At 45.3% G+C, this 26629-nt stretch overlaps 2 protein-coding genes across 4 annotated transcripts; both read left to right on the top strand.

Moving 5' to 3' along the window:
• The first annotated feature begins 93 nt into the window (after positions 1-93).
• Positions 94-18369, top strand: LOC108255538 (endoplasmic reticulum aminopeptidase 1). 2 transcript variants are annotated; one of them, XM_047149929.2, is made up of 18 exons: positions 96-411; positions 525-1036; positions 1224-1362; positions 2403-2537; positions 4024-4144; positions 5434-5588; positions 7715-7828; positions 7909-8040; positions 11301-11432; positions 11664-11821; positions 12428-12507; positions 13410-13593; positions 13707-13866; positions 14008-14192; positions 14997-15158; positions 15259-15399; positions 15818-15899; positions 15979-18369. In XM_047149929.2, exons 2-18 carry the CDS (start codon positions 537-539, stop codon positions 16162-16164), a joined length of 2766 nt encoding a protein of 921 aa, XP_047005885.1. In that variant the 5' UTR covers positions 96-411; positions 525-536; the 3' UTR covers positions 16165-18369. The 2 variants fall into 2 exon arrangements, with proteins under 2 accessions (XP_047005886.1, XP_047005885.1); XM_047149930.2 differs by lacking the exons at positions 14997-15158; positions 15259-15399; positions 15818-15899; positions 15979-18369 and adding an exon at positions 14737-14990 and having other exon boundaries at positions 94-411.
• Positions 18370-19312: 943 nt separating this feature from the next.
• Positions 19313-26624, top strand: LOC108255542 (uncharacterized). Of its 2 annotated transcripts, none has more exons than XM_017451555.3 (2): positions 19313-19773; positions 20254-26624. In XM_017451555.3, the coding sequence occupies exon 2, from the start codon at positions 21056-21058 to the stop codon at positions 21980-21982; it is 927 nt and encodes a 308-aa protein (XP_017307044.1). In that variant the 5' UTR covers positions 19313-19773; positions 20254-21055; the 3' UTR covers positions 21983-26624. The 2 variants fall into 2 exon arrangements, with proteins under 2 accessions (XP_017307044.1, XP_017307043.1); XM_017451554.3 differs by having other exon boundaries at positions 19313-19840.
• The last annotated feature ends 5 nt before the right edge of the window (positions 26625-26629 follow it).

Raw genomic sequence — 26629 nt, 5'->3', positions numbered from 1 at the left:
CCTTTCCTGAGAAAGTACTGTTCACGTTTTCCCTCACTGTTGGCAAGTTTTAGACTTTTATTTTGAAATCCATCATGGCCGCCTCTGCATTCGCGCAATCTTGTTTACGCACTGTTTGCGCATACCACTGATTATCCTTGCGTGACACGTCGCTTTATATTATTTTTAGTTTTTATTCGCAGTTGCATGGTTTTGGTGTCTGAAGTGTTGAGTGTAAATGAGTCGAGTGTTTTAGTTGCGCGAGTTTCCCATGATGCATTGGGTTTGCGCGGTTCTATTTTCACTTTCATTCTCTCGGATCGTGACGAGAGCGGTTTGTCGCCGCGCAGCCGAGTCTCTCTGAGTAAACATTAATGTCAGAGGTGTGAAATAATAGCTCATGAAGTTTAACCTGCAATCCAGGAGACTTTGGTGGGTTATTTATTTATTAAAAGGAGAACATTTTTGCAGTGAACTCGTATGTGAGATATATTTGTAAGATTATTTCATTAGTTGATTCATTTCCACTTCCTGGTTCTCAGCAGTTCCTGAAGAACATGGCCGTCCCTGTTCTCCTCCTGTGTTTGTTCTTCGTGTCGTCGTCTTGGACGGCGGTGACGCAAACCAGAGAAGAAAGCGAGCCCCCCTTCCCAAAATCGACCAGCGGAGAGATGTTCCCCTGGAACAAGATGAGGCTCCCACAGACCGTCTCTCCGTTCCATTACTTTCTCCTCATCCACCCCAACCTCACCAGCCTCGACTTCACCGGGAGAGTGAAGATCCGACTGGACGTCCTCGAGGACACGCACACCATCGTCCTCCACGCCAAGGACCTCAACATCTCCAGGGCCGGTCTCCGGGGTTTGGCTGAAGGTCAGAACCAGGCTCTCAGGGTGCTGGAGTATCCGGCTTACCAGCAGATCGCGCTGGTCAGCGAACACATGGTGCTGAGGAGAGGAAGTGTGTACGTCATCGAGCTGGAGTTTGCAGCCAAACTGTCTGAGAGTTTCCTCGGGTTTTATAAAAGCACATATCGCACTAGTGATGGAGAGGAACGGTGAGGAACCAGTCATGTTTTTATGGACCTTTTGTTAAAAATAAAAAATTATTATTTTTTATATATATAAAATAAAAAAATTGCCCCAATGTTCATTTTCTAGACTATAATTGTCTCTCCATCTCAAGCTAGTAGTGCATTTAAAATATTATTTCACTAAACACTTTACTGATGTTTATGTTGACAGGGTGCTGGCCTCCACACAGTTTGAGCCGACGAGCGCACGAGCGGCGTTCCCCTGTTTCGACGAACCTGCATTCAAAGCCAACTTCTCTATTCACATTCGCCGTGAGAGCAGACACATCGCCATCTCCAACATGCCCAAGGTAAGGCTCACACACCGCACAGTCCATAGCTCTGTTCTTAATGTTTGGAACAAGTGTAGGGTTAAAATATGAATAGTAAATTAAATATCAAACTATTAGAAATAAGGCACCATATTGCCCCCACTACGCGAAACATATTATTAGTTGAAGCCCAACACTTGTTTGAGATATGACGTTTGCCTCTGGGGTTGTTAATAGTGGTTAAACAGCATATTAAAGGAAACCTCCACCCTTAATTGCAAATGTGATGGTGCTAATTTGTTGGTTGATGCTGTATTTTTGTTAGTCCACCAAGGGACATTGTTATTGCTAGAGCAGTTATAGTGGAGGTTAATAAGAAAGAAAATGTAAACAATCGCAAACATAAGGGATACTGAGCAGGTTTCACCGTTGACCCCTAACCACCAAAGAGGGTAAGCAGCTTCTCACTCACCATTTTCCAGCTACGTTCAACCATATATTAACGCGAAATCCAGCATGGACGTAGTGGAGACGACAAACACTAGAATCAACAGTGGTATTAGCATGAAAGGTAAAGCTTTGGAAGCTGATCATTTTGAGCAGAGCAGAGTGCTTAAAAGAGATGAGAGACCTGGGCAGACTAAAGCAATAAAGCACTGCTGCACTCTTTAAGTAGAGATGAAGAGAGGGCTAAACTTGTTATGGGCAGATAGACAAATGGCATTGTGGGTAATGTAGGAAACAGACCAACATGTCAATGAAAGACACTTAAACATCCTGCTGAAACACTCATAGCTAAGAAGTGGGCTGTTCCTGACTGACTGAATCAATAAAAAACAATCTGAGCACACATTTCACTTATTGATGTCCAAACACATTTAGCTGCTGATGTATAAACAAGTGGGGTGGCATCACATGTCTAAGAGGAAGCATGTGTTAGCCTTCATTAGCTTCATCAGTTGAATCATCAGCATTAGACTGAATAATAAATAATAATAGTGAATAACAATGCAGGATGAAGAGTCGCTGGTCTATCTCTTCTGTTATAAGATGTTTAATTTGTCCGGTCCCTGTCTCAGCTGAGGACGCTGCGTCTCCCGGACGGTCTGTTTGAGGATCAGTTTGACGAGACTGTGAAGATGAGCACGTACCTGGTGGCCTTCATCGTGTCTGACTTCCTTTCCATCAGCAAACACACTCAGCATGGAGTCAAGGTGAGAGCGGATTTTCAGAAATGGTTTTTATTTATTTATTTATTTATGATTACTATTTGAAAATTAATTAATTTATTTTTTTTAATTCGTACATTATTTGTCATTGCCAGTTCCCGCCCTGTAGCTCTCCCTCAGTCACATGACAGTTTGGGAGCAGAAAAGGACTTGCCAGTAAATGTGACTCCTGGTTTACACAGTAAAAAAGTTAGATAGCTTGCTAGTAACTCTGGTTACTGGTTTACACAGTATACGTTAGCCTAATTTTAGCTATTTAGCTAGCAACATTGTCTACTAGTTTACACAATAGCCACATGTTACTTGGCTAGCTTTCTGGCTACAGGTTTTAGTTACACTAGATAATTTGTCTGATATTAGATAGCTTTTTGAAAACTGTCATTTGTGAATATAATTATAACAAATTACACACTATATGGCCAAAAGTTTGTGGACACCTGACCACCACACCCATATGTGCTGGTTGAACATTTCATTCCAGATGTAGTCCCGGTTCCTCTTATAATAATTTCCACTCTTTTGGGAAGGCTTTCCACTAGATTTTGATGTGTGGCTGTGGGGATTTGTGTTCATTCAGCCACAAAAGCACCAGTGAGATCAGGCACGGGTGAGGAAGTCTGGGGTGCAGTCGGTGTTCTAATTCATCCTAAAGGTATTCAGTTGGGTTGATGTCAGGGCTCTGTGCAGGACACTCGAGTTCTTCCACTCCAGCCTTAACACACCATGTCCTCATGGAGCTCGCTTTGTGAACAGGGATGTTGTCATGCCGGATCAGGTTTGGGCCTCTTAGTTCCAGTGAAGGGAAGTCGTAAAGCGGCAGCAAACAAAGACGGGGTTCGAGTCGCGCCAGGGCCATGTGTGTGCGGAGTTTGCATGTTCTCCCCTTGCTTTCCTCTGGGTACCCTGGTTTCCTGCCCAGTCCAAAGACATGCATGGTAGGCTGATTGACGTGTCCGTAGTGTATAAATGGGTGTGTGAGTGTGTATGTGATTGTGTGTCCTGCGATGGATTGGCACCTTGTCCAGGGTGTACCCCGCCTTGTGCCCGATGCTCCCTGGCATAGGCTCCAGGTTCCCCGTGACCCTGAAAAGGAGTAAGCGGTAGAAGATGGATGGATGGATGGATGTGTGCTTCCAACTTTGTGGTACCAGTTTGTTGAAGAATCACACATGGGTGTAATGGTCAGGTGTCCACAAACATTAGGCCATATTTAGATATTATTATTTGTGTCATGTCTCTGCTGTGTATGGGCATTATCATATTAGAAGTGTGAAATGGTCAATACAAAGACAATTAACTTTAAAAAAATTTTCTATGATTAATAACTGTCAGCTAAAATTTCATAATTGTGACAGACTTAGAAATCTTGTTTTCAAAACCAGACATGTGTATGCTTGTTCACTGAAGGATAACAACAACCTTTATTTTCTTTGTTCCATTTTGTCCTTATGGTTCTGTGTTGTTGCGTCAGATCTCTGTGTACGCTGTACCTGAGAAGATAAAGCAGGCCGAGTTCGCTCTGGATGCTGCAGTGAAGCTGCTGGACTTCTACGATGATTACTTCGACATTCCTTACCCTCTGCCTAAACAAGGTGAACATCTGTACAGCTGTTTCACACTGGTACACATCTCGCACATCACACCAATATATTACTTTTGCTCATGCTGTAGTTGCCAGTTGGTTCATATTCGAACACTGCTACTATTAATGCCAGCCACCAATGCAGCATTTTTGCAGACTTTTACAAGAAACGTATGCCTGAAGTTTGTTGCTTTTATTTTGCACTACAAGACTAAATGTAGCTAATACTTAAGGAAGTTACATCTATCAATTTAGCGTTGTGTAAACTGCATACCTAAATCATTACACGTTCACATCAAACCTTGTCGGTTCTTCAGTGTCTTAAACAGATTTGGGTCTGACAGCACATACTTAAAGAAACAGACTTCAGACACCAAAACTGTCTTGACTGATGGTTGTGAAAACTGTAGATTTCATTCTTGTCTGAACTGTCGCTTTAATAATTAATGCCTCATTCGACTTTGACCTCATAAGATGTAATTCCCAGGACAGAATGCTGTTATTTGCAACCTTGACGAACGCAACATTCAAAATGGAGAAAACCATAGATTCCTCCATGTTCGTCGTTTGTTAGCAACAAGCTAGCCAGCTAACTGTTTTGAGTGACGTCTATTTTTCTGGTCATACAGTGAACTGTATAGTCAAAAAAGAAAATGTCTTTTATGTTGATTGATCTAAAGCAAGAACTTGTATACAGTATGACTTATTTAAAGGTAAGAAGTGCCACTTTGTTTACTTCTGATGCTGCACGCAGCTATTGATTTGATGTCACTCTAAATGTAAAAGAAACTAGGAAGTTCATGTGAAGGGGGTGTTTTCTTTGGCTTTTATTAGCAGTTGGGAATTACAAGTTGAGTAGAATGTAGCATATCTGCTCAGATCAGGGTTGGATTGGATTCTGCCTTTTCTTGTAAGTCACTTTACATAAAAGCATCTGCAATTTAAAAAAAAAAAAAAAAAAGAACAAAAAAATAAACTTCTTTTTTTTTTTTTTTTTTTAAACCTCTCTACTGCTAACCCATTTCAAAGTAAGTCATCTCAGCTGTGAAATATGGTGAGGATAATGTTATGGCTTGGAGAAACAGATTGGTAGTAGAATTGGCTCACTATCAAGGATGACTATCTTTACAAAAAAAAAAAATCAAATGTGGGAAATAAAAATCCACAACAATAACCCATAGGTTCCAAATTGTTCTTTATCCAAGTCTAAAAGTTCATTATTGTTGAAAAATAACATTTCAGAGTGATTCACAACAGATTTCTCTGCACTCACTGTTGTATATCGTTGGTATCTTACAGATCTGGCTGCAGTCCCTGACTTCCAGGCAGGTGCTATGGAGAACTGGGGTTTGACCACATACAGGGAGACAGCTCTGTTGTTTGACCCCCACAAGTCCTCAGCCTCTGACAAGCTGGGCATCACCATGATCATCGCACATGAGCTCGCTCATCAGGTTCCATACTTTCTATGTGTCTCAGGCTTGTAAATTGCCTATATTATGTATAACGTTTTGTGAAAACCAGTCTGTTGAGTCCTGGAGAACAACTAAAATGATGACAAATCTGCCCAAGACTGCTCAACTTTACCAAAATAATGTATAAATGTTTTCATTTAGGAACCTCTAACCTTGCATTGGCACCTTCCTACAAAAATCTGGTTGTGTAAAGAGTCTGTTTAACAAACGTAGTAGTAAAAACTAAAACTAAAAAAAAAAAGCTAAGTGTGATTTCCTCATGATATGCTGTAACAAAACAGACAAAAGCATAATCATAATAAGTTTAGTTAGTAGTCAGATATCGCCTATTAAAATGTCTGTGATGCTCCAGCATGGTCACGTCATCATCAAAACAGAGAAGAGCGATTACACACATTGTACAGATGTCGGCACAAACTTTTGTTGTGGATAAAAAATGTCATAAAATAAACATAAGGGGTGTCCAGATCCAGGTCCAAATCCTGATCCAGGTCCAGTAACGGAGAGAGAGGGGACTGACGACCGGCACCTAGACACATAGAAGCGGGATTAGGCGGATTGGAATTACGAGCAGTAATAGTAAAAAAGTCAAAAAGAAGTGTACGAGCTGAGGAGTGCTAAAAACATACATACACACACACTCTCTTCCTCATACACACATGAATAACTTTAATAGAATCTTATAGTAATAGAGAAACTCTATAAAAAGCAGAATTGTAGGATATGCAGGACAGTAGAACTGTAATGATAGTAAGAAGTTGGAAGTACAGTAAACCGCTTTTCAAGTAGTATAAATATATATAAACTAAGAAATATAGTGCAAATATGAAAATAAATTATAAACGAGAAATACAGGAAAAAAAGGAAAATATAACTTACTCATGATTCAGATGGTGAAGATTCTCGTCTCGCAAGGAAAGCCTTAATTTTTAGAGAACCATGAAGAAAGTCAGTTATAAGGGTGGCTGCCCCCCCCCTCGAGATAACGATAAGACCAAGGTCCCTCCCGGTTGTTTAGTCGTCTTGCTTACGTCATTTTTTTAACCTAGGGAAATGAGAATCCTGGTTTTTGAAAACCTAGGTAAAAGAGAATCCTGGTTTTTGACAACCTAGGTAACTAGAAACCCTGGGTTTTTGTTTCCTGGGTTGTTGGAAATGCCTGGGTTCTGATTTTATGTGTAAAGTAAAACCCCTGGTTTCAATTCTATGGGTAAGTGAAATAGGCCTTTTCTGGAAACCTATGGGTTATCTAGTGTGTAAATACAGTATAAATACTGGAGCTTAAGCTCAGGGTATTGGGGATCACTTTTGAGAATTCTCATTGGTGTGGATCTCGTGTGGTGGAATGGAACAATAAAGCTGGACCCTTGCTTCTTCTCACTCACGGCTGGTGTATTTTTTCTATCTCCAACTGGGCTCAGAGGTAGATGTGAGTATTGGCTTCTAAGTTGAGTTTTAAATGTTTTTGGGTAATAAGCTAAATTCGAGCCAACATTTGGCACCCCAGATGGGACTGGGCTAAGATCTATATGTCTGGAATCTCTCCCGTGGGACTTCGCTCTCTAAGCAACAGACAGGCTGTATAGGAAAAGGCATCGCAGACGCCTGTTATGTCAAAGCTCTGTTTTAGTGGTCTGTTGTTACGATTGAGAAGCCCCGGGGTGGGAAGAAAGACTAAGTGGGTCTCCAAAAGAACCTGGAGTGAGTGAGAAGAGGTAAGAGAAGTGTAGATTGTAGAATGTACTTTTTATAATTGTAATAAAGAAATGGTATATGTGTTGTGTGAGTGAAAGTCCTGCAATACCGCTGGAGGAAGGGAAAAAAAGGTAGAAAAATGTTTAAATGGCCTAAAAAAGAAAAAGACATTAATAACAAAAAATTTATTCAGCAGGACATATGTGTAAATGAGGCATATGTTTAAATTCCCAGTGACCTTTACCTCAGAGACAGGGATTTGTGTGAATGATGCGGATTATCAAAGTGAGAACCTATTTTCCATTGTGAACTTGAATTCTAAAATTTGGCAGTGATGTTTTTTCCATCAGTATATTAAGTTATACGTGTATAAGAGATCATCGAGCTGTGTTGTTGGTCATCCTCCACAGTGGTTCGGTAATCTGGTGACGATGGAGTGGTGGAACGATCTCTGGTTGAAGGAGGGCTTCGCAAAGTTCATGGAGTTTGTGTCTGTGAACATCACCAACCCCGAGCTGCAAGTGGTGAGTCTTTCTGAAGTTCACTAAACTGTCGACTTGAACTGAAGCCAGCTGGAGAGTATCTGAGTGTCTGTCTTCTGCAGGAGGACTATTTCCTTGGAAAGTGCTTCGAGGCGATGGAGGTAGACTGTTTAAGCTCCTCTCACCCCGTATCTATCCCCGTGGAGAACCCGGCTCAGATACAGGAGATGTTCGATGACGTGTCTTATGAGAAGGTTCGGTCAGATTTAAATACTTTATTGTATTAAATGAATGGGTTTGGGGTGAAAATCTATTTTACATGAATCCTAATTTTGCATTGCATGTGCAACGGTAATGTAGTTCATAAGTAGTGGAAGCCAACTTTTTAAAAGAAAAAAATAAATAAATCTTATTCAAAATGTGGATCACTATAGTTTAGGTCCAAGACAGCTTTAGAAACCATTCCATTAGTCTGATTAGGATATTGAACTATTTAAAGTAGATTGATGCAAGTATGTGATGAATTAGGTATGTATTCCGCATGATGCTTTTTTGACAATATATATTGTAAAACTTTAAGCTTAAAACTCTTAAACTTAAAACTCTGAGGCAATCCTAAATGAATCACTCGGGTCATCTGGCCTGCTAACTGCCAGAGTTGGGAATATATATCCATCCATCCATCCTCAACCGCTTATCTGTAATCGGGTCGCGGGAGTAGCAGCTCCAGCAAGGGACCCCAAACTTCCCTTTCCCAAGCCACATTAACCAGCTCTAACTGGGGGATCCTGAGGCGTTCCCAGGCCAGTGAGGAAATATAGTCTCTCCACCTAGTCCTGGGTCTCCCCCGAGGTCTCCTCCCAGCTGGACGTGCCTGGAACACCTCCCTAGGGAGGCGCCCAGGGGGGCATCCTTACCAGGTGCCCGAACCACCTCAACTGGCTCCTTTCAACGCAAAGGAGCAGCGGCTCTACTCTGAGTTCCTCTCGGATAGCCGAGCTCCTCACCCTATCTCTAAGGGAGAGGCCGGCCGCTTGTACCCGAGATCTAGTTCTTTTGGTCACTACCCAACCTTCATGACCATAGGTGAGGGTAGGAATGAAAATTGCCCGGTAGATTTAGTCGCAACGCTACTGTAAAGCGATTGCAATGCTGCTCCGATTCTCCGGCCAATCTCCCGCTCCGATGTCCCCTCACTCGTGAACAAGACACTGAGGTACTTGAACTCCTTCACTTGGGTTATGTTCTCATTCCCTACCCGGAGTAGGCACTCCATCGGTTTCCTGCGGAGAACCATGGCCTCAGATTTAGAAGTGCTCATCCCAGCCGATTCACACTCGGCTGCGAACTGATCTAGTGAGTGCTGGAGGTTACGGGCCGATGATGCCATCAGGACCACATCATCTGCAAAAAGCAGCGATGAGATCCTCAGGTCACCAAACCGCAATCCCTCCCCACCATGATTACGCCTCGATATCCTGTCCATGAATATCACAAACAGGATTGGTGACAAAGCGCAGTCCTGGCGGAGACCAACCCCCACCTGGAACAAGTCCGACTTTTTGCTGAGCATCCGGACACAGCTCTCGCTTTGGGCGTACAGCGATTGGATAGCCCTAAGAAGGGAACACCTTACCCCATACTCCCTCAGCACCTCCCACAGTAGACCCCTGGGGACCCGGTCATACGCCTTCTCCAGATCCACCAAACACATGTAGAAGGGTTGGGCATACTCCCAGGCCCCCTCCAAGATCCTTGCGAGAGTAAAGAGCTGGTCTGTTGTTCCACAACCAGGATGGAATCCGCATTGTTCCTCCTCAATCCGAGGTTCGACTATTGGCCGAACCCTCCGTTCCAGCACCATGGAGTAGACTTTACCAGGGAGGCTGAGAAGTGTGATACCCCTATAATTGGCGCACACTCTCTGGTCCCCCTTTTTAAACAGGGGAACCACCACCCCGGTCTGCCACTCCTTGGGTACTGTCCCCGACTTCCACGCAATGTTAAAGAGGTGTGTCATCCAAGACATCCCCTTCACACCCAGAGCTTTTAGCATTTCTGGATGGATCTCATCAATCCTCGGGGCTTTGCCACTGTGTAGTTGTTTGATTACCTCAGTGACCTCCACCACAGAAATTGACGATGATCCCCCATCAGCCTCCACCTCTGCCTCTACCATAGAGGGCGTGTTAGTCGGATTCAGGAGTTCCTCAAAGTGTTCCTTCCACCGTGCAATTACTTCCTCAGTTGAGGTCAACAGCGTCCCATCCTTACTGTACACAGCTTGGATGGTTCCCCGTTTCCCCTTCCTGAGGTGGCGGATGGTTTTCCAGAAACACCTTGGTGCCGACCGAAAGTCCTTCTCCATGTCCTTTTCGAACTTCTCCCACACCCACTGCTTTGCCTCTTTCACGGCAGAAGCTGCAGCTCTTCTGGCCTGTCAGTACCTTGCAACTGCCTCTGGAGTCCTCCGGGATAACACATCCCGGAAGGCCTCCTTCTTCAATCGGACGGCTTCCCTGACCACCGGTGTCCACCACGGTGTTTGAGGGTTACCGCCCCTTGAGGCACCTAAGACCTTGAGGCTGCAGCTTCAGCAATGGAGGCTTTGAACATTGCCCACTCGGGTTCAATGCCCCCAACCTCCACAGGGATGCCAGAAAAATTCCACCGGAGGTGTGAGTTGAAGATCTCATGGACAGGAGCCTCCTCCAGATGTTCCCAGTTAACCCGCACTACCCGTTTGGGCTTTCCAGGTCTGTCCAGAGTCTTCCACCACCCCTTGAGCCAACTCACCACCAGATGGTGATCAGTTGACAGCTCCGCCCCTCTCTTCACCCGAGTGTCCAGAACATGCGTCCTCAGATCAGATGATACGATTACAAAATCGATCATCAACCTTCGGCCTAGGGTGCTCTGGTACCACGTACACTTATGAGTCTCCTTATGTTCGAATATGGTATTCGTTATAGACAGTCCACGACTAGCACAGAAGTCCAATAACAAATGCCCGCTCGGGTTTAGATCAGGGAGGCCGTTCCGCCCAATCACGCCTCTCCAGTTATCTCCATCATTGCCCACGTGCGCATTGAAGTCCCCCAGTATAACTATGGAGTCCCCTACTGGTGCCCCATACAGAACTCTGTTCAGGGTCTCCAAGAAGGCCGAGTAAACCGGTGTAAACTTTTAACGTAACGGCGCTCAGCCGGGGACTTGTGAGTATCCCCACACCCGCCCGGCGCCTCACACCCTGGTCAACTCCAGAGTAGAATAGAGTCCATCCCCTATCCAGGAGTACGGTTCAAGACCCGAGACTGTGTGTAGATGTAAGCCCCACCAGATCTAACCGGTAGCGCTCCACCTCCCGCACAAGTTCCAGTTCCTTCCCCCACAGAGAGGTGACGTTCCACGTCCCCAGAGCCAGCCTCTGCCGCTCGAGTCTGGTCCATCGAGGCCCCTGACCTTCACTGGGAATATATAATAGTATATAATGTGTGTGTGTGTGGTTTGTCAGGGTGCGTGTATCCTGCACATGCTGAGGGAGTTCCTGAGCCCTGACATATTTAAGATGGGGATTATTGCCTACCTGAAACGCTACAGCTACCAGAACACCGTCAACACACACCTGTGGGAGAGTCTGAGCACTGTGAGTACACGCCGGTGTAAACATAAAGGAGTTCTTAGCACAGCTATTGTTTATTCCTCTTGTCCATACAGTCACACATCAGTTATTTTAAAACTGATGACAGAAGCAAATGAATGAATCTCAAATCATGCAAGTCTGACAAACTTAAACACTGAATACTATCTGTTGAAAAAGTTGCAAGAGGAACTGTAAGTAGCATGTCCTTAAAAATATTTTGCTTGGTTTTTACAGAAGCAGCATGCTGTAGATGAGGTGGACGTCAAGGCGATGATGGAGACGTGGACACTGCAGGAAGGCTTCCCGCTCATCACGGTGGAGGTCAGAGGTCGTGAAGTGCGTCTGAGTCAGGAGCGATACCTGAAGGGCGAGGACTCGTCCCAAACCTCGGGGTGAATACGGCAGTGACTCACACACTCCTCTAAACCTATTACGAAGTTATTACTTAATAGTATTGTTTGGGCTTTGGCATGTGTCAAAAATCTACTGGTTATATAATTCCCAATGCATGAGACTGAAACCATGGTCACAGGAGGGTGCCAGTGTAGCAAAGGCAATTACATAATTCTCTTCAGTGTTTAGAGTGCCTGCCAGAATTATTGGCACCCTTCATCAAAATGACTAAACAGTTTTTATATTTAAAAAGAGAACATTTATTGGATTTATTCAAGCTAACTTGTTTTTTTTTTTTTAAACTAACATACTGTTTTCAATGAGAGAGAAACACACTACTAACGCTGTTATGTGTCCTGGTCCACTCCTCAATGCAGAACATTCTTACAGTGCTGAACAGAAATGTTACTGCAGTTTTCAAGTGGAAAACATCAGCTGAAATAAAGCCCACGTGCTGTAGATTTTGGGGCATGGCTTTGGAAGGAACACTACAGGGAGGCTTTGTATTTGTTTGGATTTTGAAACAGATTCAGTTCATTTCTACATCAACCATCTCTGACTAGCTTGAGGTGTCCCTTTACTGACTGCTCCTGTGTTGGAAACAGATTTCTGTGGCACGTTCCGCTGACCTATATCACCAGCAGCTCGAGCACAGTGCATCGCTTCCTGCTGAAGACTAAGACAGGTATGTGCAAAAAATACAAGAACAACATTGACGAGGGTCAGTAAATTCAGTTGATGCACTATATGGCCAAAAGAGAGTGGACACCTGAATATCACATTTCAGATTTATTTCCCCTTTGCTGTTATAATGCGCTCCACTCTTCTGGGAAGGCTTTCCACTAGATTTTGGAGCGTGGCTGTAGGGATTTGTGTTCATTCAGGCAAAAGAGCATTAGTGAGGTCAGGCTCTGTGCAGGACACAAATTCTTCCGCTCCGACCATGGCAAACCATGTCTTCATGGAGCTTGCTTTGAACAATGCATGTTTTTATAGTAAACTTATCAACAATGGTAGCGTGATATTACTATTACCACTCAAATTTATTCTTTTCTAACAACAGCGTGTAAAGAAGTTACATTATACCATCTGTTTATAGTAATATTTAATATTGCTGAATGCTATTGAAGCAAGTTACTTCCTGTGATAACATACGTTATAGCAGCTCTAAAGAGTAGTTCCTTCACCATCCTCTCTTTTTTCTTTCTCTTGAAGTTAATAAAACCAAAAATCACAGCTGGTCATGTTACTCCAGAACTGCAAACACTTTTTTTTCGTGGAAAAAAACTCATAGGTCCACCATATGAGTTGTTATATAAATGATAATGTATTAGAACGAGCACATTAATATACAGCTGTACTATAGAAAAGCAGCTGTTATAGAAAATGAATCCAATCCTTCAAACCACTCAATCAAGAATTCAACAGCATTGTGGTATAAATTTACAATAAAACTAAACTGGTGTCTACAAGCTTGTCTTTCTTCGTAGCTATTACATTAGCCTTGTAGTTTATGTTTTAGTTAAGTGACTACATTTTTGGTCAGTTCATTCCTTCAGTAGTAAATCTCTGCTATCCTGATGACAGATGTGCTGTACCTGCCCGAGGAAGTGGACTGGATCAAGTTTAACGTGGACATGAGCGGATATTACATCGTCCATTACGAGGGCTCGGGCTGGGACGACCTCATCGCCCTGCTCAATCACAACCACACGGCTCTGAGCAGTAACGACCGGGCCAGTCTCATCAACAACGCCTTCCAGTTGGTCAGGTTAGCTGCCCGTCATACACCACTGTGCTCTGATTGGTCAGTTGTTCTTAGATACAATCTACGCTGTATGTACCATGTTACACGCTCGAGTAATCCTTCACAATGTTGGACAGTGTGGGGAAGCTGCCGCTGGACAAAGCTCTGGACCTGTCGCTGTATCTGAGCCGGGAGACTGAGATCATGCCTGTGACGCAGGGCTTCAGTGAGCTTGTGCCACTTTACAAGCTGATGGAGAAGAGGGACACACTGGAGGTGCTGGAGAGACAGATGAAGGTCAGTCATGGATCATACAGAGGTTTTAAAACATTATCCCTTTCGACTTAAATCTCAGTATTGCATGTCGTAATTGTGTTGTATGTACTTGTCACAGTCTTGGAGATGTTTCATCTCAAACGTGCTCTGGTTGTCACACAGAGCTACATCGTGCACCTGTTCCACAAGCTCATCGATCAGCAGGTGTGGAGCGATGATGGATCGGTGTCTCAGAGAATGCTGCGCAGCTATCTGCTCCGGTTCGCATGTGTGAGGGATCACCCACCCTGCATCTCCTCCGCCAGCCAGCTCTTTAACGAGTGGAAAGAGTCTGACGGCAAAATGAGGTCAGAGGTCATCTATATATAGGTAGAGGGGGGGGGGGGTAAATGCATAATCAATAATGTTATCTCAGCTTATCTGTATAGACAGAAAGATAGTAGGGGGTGCATGACTAGTTTTACAAACACAAAACCCCATGTCGCCTCTAGAGGCCGCTCTCGGAACAGACACACCCATTTTTGGATTTTGCAGATTGTTACAGCAATCCAGATCAATCTGTTGACCTCTAGTCTCTAAGTAACGCCCATGAAGTGGAGACACTTATGGTAGAGGCCATGCGTCCAGCCTGCATGTAAGCAAAGGTGAACATGCCCATCTGTTTGAACAGGGGAGATTCCAACGACAGACTAACAGTTGATCTGATGATCACATCCCTGCCATTTAGTCCAGATAAAACCATAGAAAGGAATGCAATACAAGTTCCCAGTCATGGAATTGCTGTAAAGTCAACATATTAATTAACAAAAGTGGGTGATATGACTTTGGGCAGAAACTCATGGTTCAACCATTTTGGACTCATCCAGTCACCAAATCATTTTGTCCATTTAGGACAATTACTCTCTTTAGGGAGGAAGCATCAGGGCCACAAGCAGGACTCTGTGTGCTAATTGGTGATCTCAAGGTGGGCAAAATCAGTGATTTGGAGTCACAGTGCTGTGATCCCTAAATGACCAGTGATTTGAGCATGTCACACAGCCATTTGGCTGTGCTGCTTCCTAGTTTCTGAGACCTGGAATGTCTCTCCGGTACTCTTTTTGCTTATTACTTTTGCATGATTGTACACTTGAGTTGATTTTTCCTCGTTGCAGTCTTCCTACTGATGTGAGCCTGGCAGTGTTTGCAGTTGGGGCTCGCACAGAAGAAGGATGGAACTTCCTGTTTGAGAAGTATCGTGAAACGCTTTACACTTCTCTGAAGAGCCGGATCAAGTCGGCCCTCTCTATCACTCCTCTCGCTCACAAACTGAAATGGTGAGATTTTACAATCGGGTGATAAGTGTCACAGTATGTCTATTATTAAACATTGTATCCAAACCTCACATATCATCTTTAATAATAATAATCTCATCAGGATGATGGAGCAGAGTTTGGAGGGCTCGGTAATGAAGACACAGGACCTACCGTACATCATGGTGTCCATCAGTAGGAACCCTAAAGGTTATAAACATGCATGGGACTTCCTGAAGGCAAACTGGCACTCGCTGGTGAAGAAGTGAGTAGAACAAATTACAGCACTTTAAAGATCTGAGTGTCTCACCACAGACACTTAAGGTACATTTGTAATAACCAGTAGTGTGTAAAATGCTCATCTCATCTCACCAGCAGCCAATCAGAATCACAATCCAACATTAACAGGTAGTACTACAGCTAAGATGCAGGGAAGTGAGTAGAGTCATGGACACCTGACCATCACACCCATACGTGCTTGCTGAACATCTCGTTCCAGATTTAGTCCCCTGTTCCTGTTATAATATATGATTGGCTGCATGAATGAACAAGTGGACAGTGACTATATAGTACATAGGGGTATTTCTAGTGCTTATTTTAGAGAAGGTAAAATATGGAGTAATCTTATTAGACCTGTACACCTGCAGAGGTAAAACTAATCCAGCAGGACCTCTGTCTTCTAGGTTTGACCTTGGTTCCCACTCCATAGCGCACATGGTGATGGGCGTGACCAGCCAGTACTCCACCAGGGAGAAGCTGGAGGAGGTATGTATAAGAACGTTTGTGCAGGTTCTGCTGTGTAAGGTGCTACATGAGCTTACCTCGGGTCTCTCTGTTCCCTCAGATTCGCAGCTTCTTCGGTTCTCTGAGTGCAGAGACGGGCGCGGAGCTGAGGTGCATCCAGCAGACACTGGAGAATGTAGAGGAGAACATCCGCTGGATGGACAAGAACCTGCCCCTGCTGCAGGCCTGGCTGGATAAGAACCATCCAGAACAGCAGAAGCGCTATGACTTGCACACTGACCTGTGAAGCTCAAAAATCGGCCATCGGCTCCCAACCCCACCTGATCTCGGGTCTGAGAAGAGAGAGATTTACAGAACACACACTGTGAAGTAAAATGCTGATGTGCCTTTTGCTCTTATTTCTGATTTCCGTCATGGATTTTGTCAACTGACCATAAATTTGAGAAGCTGCTGTATAAGAATTCTTATTATTCAGTATGTTTACATGGACAACAATAATCCAATATTAACCCAATACCCTGTAAACACACATCGAATTAAAACGTGGAGTATTCCTACTATAGTAGGTAAGTATGTGACCAGGTATAATGATTATCTAATCTATACTCTGTTCTTGTACTTTTATAAAACTATATAACGGACAGGTATGAAACGTGAATGATGAGAACTAGGTTGTGATAACGTAGACTATTTTACATATAAAACATCTTTTTAAAAGATGTTTTATATGTAAAATAAATAATAGTGTTTAAAAACATTCGCATAAGAACAATGTAAACTGGGACGCAGTAAACTGGGACGCGTCTCGTTATCCATGACATTGTCAAATCTCTGGATCTCAGCCCCTCACTGAACAGAGCAGATGGAGAGAGAGGTGTGAGTGCAGCGGGAAAGCAAGTCCTCACGCTTGGACAGTACTGGTGATATTTGGAAAGTTGCTAAGGTTTGTCCAAAAAGTCACTAAACAGGTCTGAAAAGCCGCTGAGTTGGCTACACTGGTCTGCACTGACAGATAGATAAAAGTCAAGCTAAACTCCGCCTCACCCCAGCAAAAAGAAACTACACAGAGTACCCAGATGATGCCCTGTCTGTGTTTATTTCTTGAAGACAATTTGCGCCCCCATTCCGATCTCTCCCCTCTGTAAACTATTGTGTAGTATACTTAAACTACATCTACACAATACACAAACACGTACACTGAATGCCCAGAGCAAAAATCTTAACCTGCTTCACGGACTTAAAGAATGCTTTTGACTCTGTCCCCTTTTTAATATACACTCACTGAGCACTTTATTAGGAACACTAGACTAATTCTGGGTAGGGCCTCAATACTTCGTGGCATGGATTCCACAAGATGTTGGAAATGTTCCTTTGAGATTCTGGTCCATGTTGACAGAAAAGCTGCACTTTTATGCTGCAGATCTCCCGTTCTGCCACATCCCAAAGGTGTTCAGCTGGATTCATGGTGCATTATCGTGCTGGAAGTAGCTATTAGAAGACGGTAAATTGTGGCAAGTGTTCAATAACAATACTCAACTAGGGTGTAGCATTCGAGCGATGATTGATTTGTATTCAAGGGCCCAAAGTGTACCAAGAAAAAACATTCCCCACACCATTACTCCACCTCCACCAGCCTGGACAGTCGACGCAAGGCAAGTGGGTCCGTGGATTCATACTGTTGTGTGTGAATATCCCAGGAGATTAGCATTCATATACTCACACTGGCCCAGTCTGGCACCAACAATCATGCCAGGGTCAAAATCACCAAGATCACATTAACATCCGAAGCTGCATGATGTTATACTGCCACACAATTAGATTAGGCTGATTAGATAACTGCATGCAGGTGTTCCTAACAAAGTGCTCAGTAAGTGTAAATATTCCATCATCACCAGTTAGTGTCCTTCCTCTATAACAGTTCAATTAATGCTGATAAAGCTGATTTAATTAAACCCATAACACAAACTGCACATGAACTACTGAATGAACAATTTCGTAACTAGTATAAATAAAGTCAGGAACATGCTGTATAACGAGCGCCATCTTTCAGTTACTCACCTGAGCGTCGGTACAGGTGTTATTTGTTAGTGTAACGGGTATGGGAAACATTTCATAAATTTAACGTGTAAAATTACACAAAAAGGAGAAGTGTGACTGACTGTGTGAGTGCTTTCCCTTTTGGTTGTCATGATGTCATTGGTTTGTGTAATTTCCTGTTTTGGCTCCTCCTCTTCCCTTTCGTGTTACGGTTGAATGGGAGAGGTAGGTTTAATTTTGAGTTTTCAGTAATCTTGTTTCATCTTTATTTAAATCATCGTTTATATACTTATGTACTCATTTTAATTTGCGTGTATATTGCTATTTTATTTATTTGTGATTATTTTTTGTTGTTTTACCCTTCTTTTGAGTGATTTTTTTTGTGTTTAGTTTCAACATGTGCTCCCCCCCTTTCGTGTTATGCTTGAATGGGAGAGAATAAACGAAGAGTCGACCCAGTTGCCCTCCGCCTGTTTCTTTGAATAAAATAAAACGCACAACGCAGACTACAACCAGTTACATTAGCTACAGAACCATGTGTTATTAACTCACCTGTCTGGAGAAACGCCGCTGAATTCCTCGTCCGACTTCATCTCCGTCTCGGAAAATGTTTATTTTCGCTTTACTACATTTGTTATGGTTGTTTTATGTTTTAAAAGAACCGCGCGCTGCTGTTTGTTGTTGTTCTTCGGTATGAGGCTGCTGTTAGTGACCGGAAATGTCGGTGTCTGCTGCCACCTGCTGGTGTGGAGTGGGAACTGCAGCGCTGAAGACTAACTTCCGCTTTACTCTTCTCACCTCAGTGTAATCTGTAAATAAATAACGTGGGAACGCTCTGCGCTATTATTTACTGTCACATCTTTTAATACACGCTGTAAATTCTGATCATTTTATACAGCTTTCTAAATACACTGACTTTTTTTTGAAATACTAATTAAAATAATTTTTTAATCACTTTTTTTTCCACAACCTTTCTCTTTTACAAGGACAGCATGATAAATACTGTCAGCGTCAGATTTTTCTAGAAACATCTCTCTAGAGCTATATGTACAGTATACATGAGTATATATCTGGGATTTTAGTCACAATCAGCGGTAATTTGTACAGACTCTGCATGCATGCTGAACACGACCCACAACGTTAAAGTGATAAAAGTAGTACGAGGAGTCGTTATTTATCTCTATATATATATATATGTGTGTGTGTGTGTGTATGTGTGTATATATATATATATATATATATATATATATATATATATATATATATATATATATATATTATTAGTTGGCAAACTGCTGAGGTGTAAGAGGAGTAAAACACTAACAGTGGTGGTGTTAAAGCTTATTAACACTTCTGATTTACAGATTTACTGGTTCTAAAAAAAATTAAATAAAAAGTGGATAAAAGTTAAACCCTCGGTCAACATGACTGCAATAAGCCACAAACCAGACACAAACGTAGACAAAAAAAATCTATTTAATCACATCTGCAGTGTTAACATTACAGAGGAGTGACAGTTCCGTTTACTGTACACACACACTTATAAAAATAAAAAAAGAGAAAGGTTTCCTCAGAGTCCTTTGAATCTGTGAACAGGTCTGGTTTTATAAAACATCACGACTCGACGAAAACTGTCGGCTATATGATTGTGTTCTCTCTCTCTCACACACAGATTTGTTTCAGGACTGATGGTGATTGGTGCATTGTTCACATTGGTTTTTGTTTCCACCCTCTTCCATGTACACCAGCTCACAGACACCAACGATTGGCCAGCGTCGCTGTGATTGACAGGAGAGAGAAAGTATGTCCCGCCCACTCACAGGTGGCTGGGTGGCTCTTGGAGACACACCTAATCCAGGTAATCCAGATCTGTAGGAGTGCGTGATGTGGCTGGATCCAGTGGAGTCACCCGGCCCTGTTTTGAGGTGCATATAGAAATCATGTACAAAAAAGTCGTGAGTTATGTTTATATATATATATATATATATATATATATATATATATATATATATATATATATATATATAAAATGTATAATATTTACAAATTGTGGCAACGGGCCGGCAGCCAGCACACAAGAAACAAATATCGCTCCTCCCGCTACTGCCACGGTGGTGCTGAAGACACAGCTCCGCTTCAGCACCACCAATGTTTTGGACGGCCCGATAGCATGGGGGTGGGGCGCCGACACACACACACACGGCCTGTGAATGGTGCATGGCATGGAAGATTTCCACCATCCAGCAGGCAAGGGGAGAATATAAAAGGGCAATATTCTGCTCAGAAGAAGAGAGAAGACTTGGGGTGTATGCGCTAACCTATGCTGTGTGTTTTCCAGGCAATCCAGACGCGAGCGAAGACTCTGCAACCTGACTGCACATGCGGCTTTTCCTGACGGCAGACCGGGATCCCTGCTACTTGGGAAATGCCTAGCACACCCTCGGCAAATCTGCGGCGACTAAGCATTTCACCTCACACCCCCACTTCGACACCTGCGCACCCACACCCTCTCACAACTATTTCTGAATAAAGATTTTCTCCACGAGTGACACCAAAACAGCCTCCTGTGTGTCTGTGCTCCATCCCCCGCTGGCTAGATTCCCTACACTGGTGGAGGATGCGGGCATGAGCACAGACCCGGCCCTATAAAAAAATTTAAATAAATAATTTAAAAAAGAGAAAAGAAAATGGATGACATGCTGCAGCAACTAATGGAGGCCAGCCTCCAGCAGCAAACAATAACGCAGCAGCTCGCCCAGAGCCTACAGGTTGCAACCCGGGAGCTGCTGGCCCTGAAAGCAATAACCACTGTGGCCACCCCTCCTCGCCCTGATCCCAGCCGAGAAGCCCGGGGCCTTCTTCCACACTTGACCCCAGAAGATGACATCGAGGTCTACTTGGAAGCCTTTGAACGGGTCGCCCACCGAGAGAGCTGGGGTATTGAAGAGTGGCCGCGCATCCTCGGTCCGCTGCTCTCCGGAGAGGTGTGCACAGCTTATTATGCCCGCACTCCAGAGGATTCAGGGGACTACGGAGAAGTAAAGAGAGAGATCCTGGCATGGTGTGGGTGGAACCACCTTCAGGAGCCAGCGGCGTTCCACCGGTGGAGCTACAGGCTGGGAGCTGAGCCACAGAGATAGATGGACACCCTCCTGCGCCTCTCCAAGAGGTGGCTCCAACCAGATCTGTACACCGCCACAAAGGTTGTAGAGAGGGTGGCCGTAGACTGGATCCTGAGGACTCTGCTGCCCACAGAATGTCAGGCCGTGGGAATGCAAGGCCCCGGGACATCCAGGGAACTACTGACCACCCTGGAATGCACCCTGAACACCCTGGCACTCGGCGAGGACGGACAGCACCCGCAAAGCGGTCTGGACTACAGGACACCCGAGGACGAGCCCAGGCCAACAGAGCCGGACCAGGGAATGCCAAAGAAGGTCCAGAAAACCTGGCAGGCAGGGTGTGTCCTCCCTACGCTGGACCTGGAGGCCCGAGGCAAGGAGGACGTGGGGACAGAAGGTAAGCTGCACACACCCTCTAACCCGCTCTCGTCTGTGTTCCAACAGGTAAACCGGCAGGGGAACTTCAGGTGGGAACAGAAGGAAGACGACTGCCTGAAACACTGCTGGGCCCAGGTGCGTCAGATAGAAGGGGTTGATCAGAGTCCGAACCAGAGGCTCCCCTCTTCCTACGTCCTCGTCAGGGGAGGCCTTCTGTATCAACAGGCAAGCTGCCAAGGGGAAATCGTGGACCTCCTGGTAGTCCCCAAGACCAAGACGCTGATGCACCTGGCCCATGCCCACCCGCTCGGGGGCCACCTTGGGGCACGAAACACCTTAGAAAAACTAAAAGACTGCTTTGTCTGGTCAGGGATGGATGCAGAGGTCTGGGGCTTCTGCCAACAGTGCCCCCAGTGCCAGCACACTGCCCCACGGAGGCCCCCACCGGCCCCCCTTATCCCTCTGTCCCTCACAGGCATCCCCTTCGAGAGGGTCAGTGTAGACCTCATGGGGCTGCTTCCAAAATCCGCCCGGGGCCATGAGTACATCCTGGATTACGCCACCTGATACCCCGAGGCGGTGCCGCTACGCAAAGCCACCTTCCGTAACATTGCAAGAGACCAACGAGTTCATCGAGAGGTTCAACCAAACCTTGAAGCAGATGCTACGACAGGTGGTAGACGAAGAAGGGAGAGATTGGGACCTCCTCCTACCCTACATTTTCTTCGCTGTCCCGGAGTGCCCCCAAGCCTAGACCGGCTTCACTGCCTTTGAACTCCTCTTCAGATGGCGACCTTGAGGACTGCTGGACATGGCCCAGGAAGCCTGGGAGGAACAGCCCTCCCCATTCCACTCAGTCAGCAATTACGTGCAGGAAATGCAGGGGAGAATTGTCCGAGTGGCCCCGATCCGCCAGGAGCATATGAGAGCTGCCCAGGAGGAGCAGAAACGAGTGTACAACCGGCCGGCGCAACCACGGGTGTTCCAACCTGGCGATCAAGCGCTCCTATTGGTGCCGAACAGCTCCTGCAAGTTCCTAGCCCGGTGGCAAGGGCCGTACACAGTCCTCGAGTGGAAGGGGGCCATAAACTATCGCCTGCAACAGCCCAGTAAGCGAGCGGAGACACAAACATACCACATGAACCTGCTAAAGAAATGGATAGAGCCGGCACCAGTAGTGTCTGCGTTCGCGGCACGGGACACAGGTCACGACGAGGGTACCTTGGTCCAGCTGGGGGAAGACAAAGACAGGAGCTATACGAGTTGGTGGGTCAATTCACGGATGTGTTCTCTACCTCCCCAGGGATGACGCAGCTGGTCCACCACGAGATCAAGACCCGGCCAGGATGCTGCAGGACAACTTCATTGAGGAGTCCAACAGCCCCTTGGCCAGCCCCATCGTAGATGTGCCAAAGCCCGAGTATGCGCCTATGCAATGACTTCCGGAAGCTGAACCAGGTCTCGGAGTTCAACAGCTATCCCCTTCCCTGAGTGGACAACCTAGTGGAGTGATTGGGGAGGGCCTGGTTCATATCCACCCTGGACCTAATTAAAGGATACTGGCAAGTGCCCCTGGCCCCAGAGGCGAGACCAAAGATGACCTACAGCATGGCGAACGGCCACTGGCAATACTGGAGCTCCTCTTCGTGCTCCACGGGGTGCCTGCAATGTTCCAGCGACTGATGTACATTGTCCTGCGTCCCCATAGTGCCTTCGCAGCCGCCTATCTGGACGATGTGGTCATCCATTCCTCCACCTGGTTGGACCACCTGTTCCACCTGGGGGAGGTCCTGAAAGAGCTCCGGAAGGCCGGGCTGACAGCCAACCCCAAAAAGTGCCACCTGGGGCTAACTAAGGCACAGTACCTCGGGTACCGTATTGGCCGGGGCCTACTAAAGCCCCAGATGAAGAAAATTGAGGCAGTAAGAGACTATCCCTGGCCTACATCAAAAAAACAGGTTCATGCCTTCTTGGGGTTGGCGGGGTACTACCGAAGATTTGTGCCTAACTTCTCCCCTGTAGCCCCCTTCTCAGATCTTACGAAGAAGGGCCAGCCGGACCGGGTGACATGGTCTGCAGAGGCAGAGCGGGCCTTCCAAGCCCTGAAAGAAGCCCTCACCAGCATCCCAGTGCTATGCAACCCAGACTTTGCCCTTCCATTCACCGTGCACACAGATGCATCCGAAACCGGGCTGGGCGCTGTTCTCTCACAGACCTTTGGCTGAGAAGAACACCCGGTCATCTACATCAGTCAAAAGTTATCCCCAGCTGAGAGGAAGTATGAGGCCGTGGAAAGAGAGGCCCTAGCGATAAAGTGGGCCATCAAAGAGCTGCGATACTACCTGGCACTTTGTCCTGGTGACAGACTATGCCCCACTACAGTGGATGGCCAAAGCCAAGGACACTAACGCCAGGGTAACCCGATGGTTCCTCTCATTGCAGGATTTCTCTTTCCAGGTAAAGCACCGTGCGGGGACCCACCATGGGCCAGACACGCAGCGGCAGTAGGCTCAGAGCTGACGGGGGTACTGTGGTGACAGGCCAGCAGCCGGCGCACAAGGAACAGATTGCTCCTATTGCGACTGCCGCGGTGGTGTTGAAGAGACAGCACTGCTTCAGCACCACCAATGTTTTGGACGGCCAGAGAGCACGTGGCGGCGGGGCTGCCAACATACACGGTCTGTGAATGGAGTGCGGCAAGGAAGAATTCCACCATCCAGCAGGCGTGGGGAGAATATAAAGGGGCGATATTCCGCTTGGAAGGAGAGAGAAGACTCTTAGGGTGTATGTGCTAACCTATGCTGTGTTTTCCAGGCAATCCAGACTCCGCCCCCTGAACGCACCCGCGACTTTTCCTGACAGAAAACCGGGATCCCCGCTACTCGGGAAACCCCTTGAATGCCCTCAATCGCAGGTGGTCAGACTGCTGAAGATAACCAGAATCTCTCGGCTGGTGTGTCCTGGCATGTGTCTACACACACACACACACACACACACACACACACACACACACACACACACACAATCATATCGGAGCCCGACACATGAGGGAATGTACACAGTTCTGTCTTTTTTCAGCGAGTCAGATAATTTGATTCAGCTCACAGATGAGTCGATTCTTTTAGCTTCAAAATGACTCACTGGATTTTTTTTTTTTTTTTTTTACCTAAACTGGACAAAGTTTGTGAGATTTCAATCAGTTGATTTGCCAAACTATGCTCGAAATTCTTTACCAAAGTCGTACTCTGGTTTCTAACGAACAAAATAACATTACTTTGCACTGCTGTTATTAAATTAGCAAGGCCCAATAAACGGACATTGACAAAAAATAAATAAATGCAGTAAGCATCACTGCATGGATGCTATAGCGTTGCTCAGTCATTAAACATTTTAGCTCAACCTGGCAAAATCTGAGCTTCTCGTCATCCCAGCCTGTCCCTCAATCAACCGCAACCTCACTGTACAGCTTGGCTCAACTACACTCAAGCCGACCAGGGTGGCCAGGAACATTGGGGTGATTCTCGATGACAGCTTGACCTTTACAGACCACATCTCAACAACTGCACGGTCCTGTAGGTTCATCCTGTACAACATCAAGAAAATCAGACCCTACCTCACCGAACAGGCTACACAGATACTAGTCCAGGCTCTTGTTATCTCAAAACTGGACTACTGCAACTCACTACACTTGGGCCTCCTGGCCAGCTCCATCAAACCCCTTCAAATGATTCAGAATGCAGCAGCACGCCTCGTTTTCAACCAGCCCAAGAGAACCCACGTCACACCCCTTTTCATCTCCCTCCACTGGCTTCCTGTAGCTGCAGGAACAAGACCTTGTCTGGAACAGCACCCTCCTATCTCAACTCTCTCCTGAAGAGAGTTGTAATAGCTATACATTTATAAAGCTATAAACAACAAAAAGAGTAAAAGGATATGATATAAATGAGAGAGGAATTAAAGGCGTGTATGAAAAGGCAGTGGCGGAGGGTTGTATTCTCGGACGATGTTGTCCTGGTGGTTGTTTTTACCCTGCGGAGGGTTGGTGTAGTCGGAGAGAAAACAGACAACAGCATCAAAGCAAGGATTCGGGTTAAATGTAACAAAAAAAAAATTATTTGGTGTAAATCAGCGGTTACGGTTCAGCTGACCCTGAGCCCCGAATCTCAGCTCTGTGATTGGACTGGATTGGATTCTGCCTCACTCGGTGTACAGTAAATGTGATGTAAATGTCCGACATTTCCACAGCTGTAGAGGGAATACAGAATGATGGATCACTCACAGGTGGGACGAGTGGGTTTTTCTCCATTTCGATTATTCCGGAACACCTGCCAGGACGTGGTGAAGGGTCCGGTCTGTACCATCAGCTCCTAAGCGCACGCAGCATGTGCCTCTGCTGTATCCCTCCACAATCCTCATCAGTGTGACATGCTTGCAGTGGTGTTGTTTCTTTTTGTTTTCATAGTGCTATAACCAAGACGTCTAACACCAACAACAAAGTTGTCAGTAGCTTTGTGTATTAACCTTTTTTTTTTTTATTTTTTTTTTTGGGGGGGGGGGGTGATGACCTGTACTCCGTACCCCCCCCCCAGTCCATACAGCCTTTTCTATTCTTTTCCACAGTACACAACCTAAGGACTTTGGGGATTGTATATTCTGAAGGTGGATTTACGAGCGTGAATAAGATTGTATATTTACAGAAAAAGAATGGAGGAAAAAAAAAAGTGGAATCGAGACCTACCTTTGTAGATATCACTCAAATCCACACACACACACGGTAAATGTACAACTCGGTAGCAAACGTGTTTGAACTATCATATGTGCCTTAACCCTTCTCTGTGTTAGATCGAGAATAACTGTGTTTTCTATTAAGCTCTTTGTTTCCCCCTCCTTTCTCTCACTCCGTGTCCTCAGTGTAGTCTTGACTGGTGGTGGGTTTGTTTGTTTGGGTTTTTTTGCGTCGTGTTTTACATTGTATTCTATTGACACACTAAACGGACTCAGTGACGTAGAGGAGAATGCCGTTCATGCTTCCGTAGTGCTCGATGCCACGATGCTCCAGAATGTATTCCGTTCATTTTACTAACCCCCCTTCCCCACACACACACACCCCCCCTGACGGGAGACGCGGCACTTGTTAGAAATCCAGCGGAGATTTGTAGGGGTATCACTTTTGGTGTGTTTTCAATAAATCATGCCTGGAAAGATTTCATCACC

The sequence above is a fragment of the Ictalurus punctatus genome, chromosome 22 (assembly GCF_001660625.3).
Source record: "Ictalurus punctatus breed USDA103 chromosome 22, Coco_2.0, whole genome shotgun sequence".
Classification (NCBI taxonomy): domain Eukaryota; kingdom Metazoa; phylum Chordata; class Actinopteri; order Siluriformes; family Ictaluridae; genus Ictalurus; species Ictalurus punctatus.
Note: the sequence above shows the minus strand (reverse complement) of the source record. Positions and strands in the feature narration are given on the sequence as shown.

Coding starts and splice junctions, on each gene's coding strand:
- LOC108255538 (XM_047149929.2), top strand. CDS start 537: ATGGCCGTCCCTGTTCTCCTCCTGTGTTTGTTCTTCGTGTCGTCGTCT. Junction 2,538..4,023: donor ACACTCAGCATGGAGTCAAG/GTGAGAGCGGAT, acceptor TTGTTGCGTCAG/ATCTCTGTGTACGCTGTACC. Junction 5,589..7,714: donor CACATGAGCTCGCTCATCAG/GTTCCATACTTT, acceptor CATCCTCCACAG/TGGTTCGGTAATCTGGTGAC.
- LOC108255542 (XM_017451555.3), top strand. CDS start 21,056: ATGGACACCCTCCTGCGCCTCTCCAAGAGGTGGCTCCAACCAGATCTG.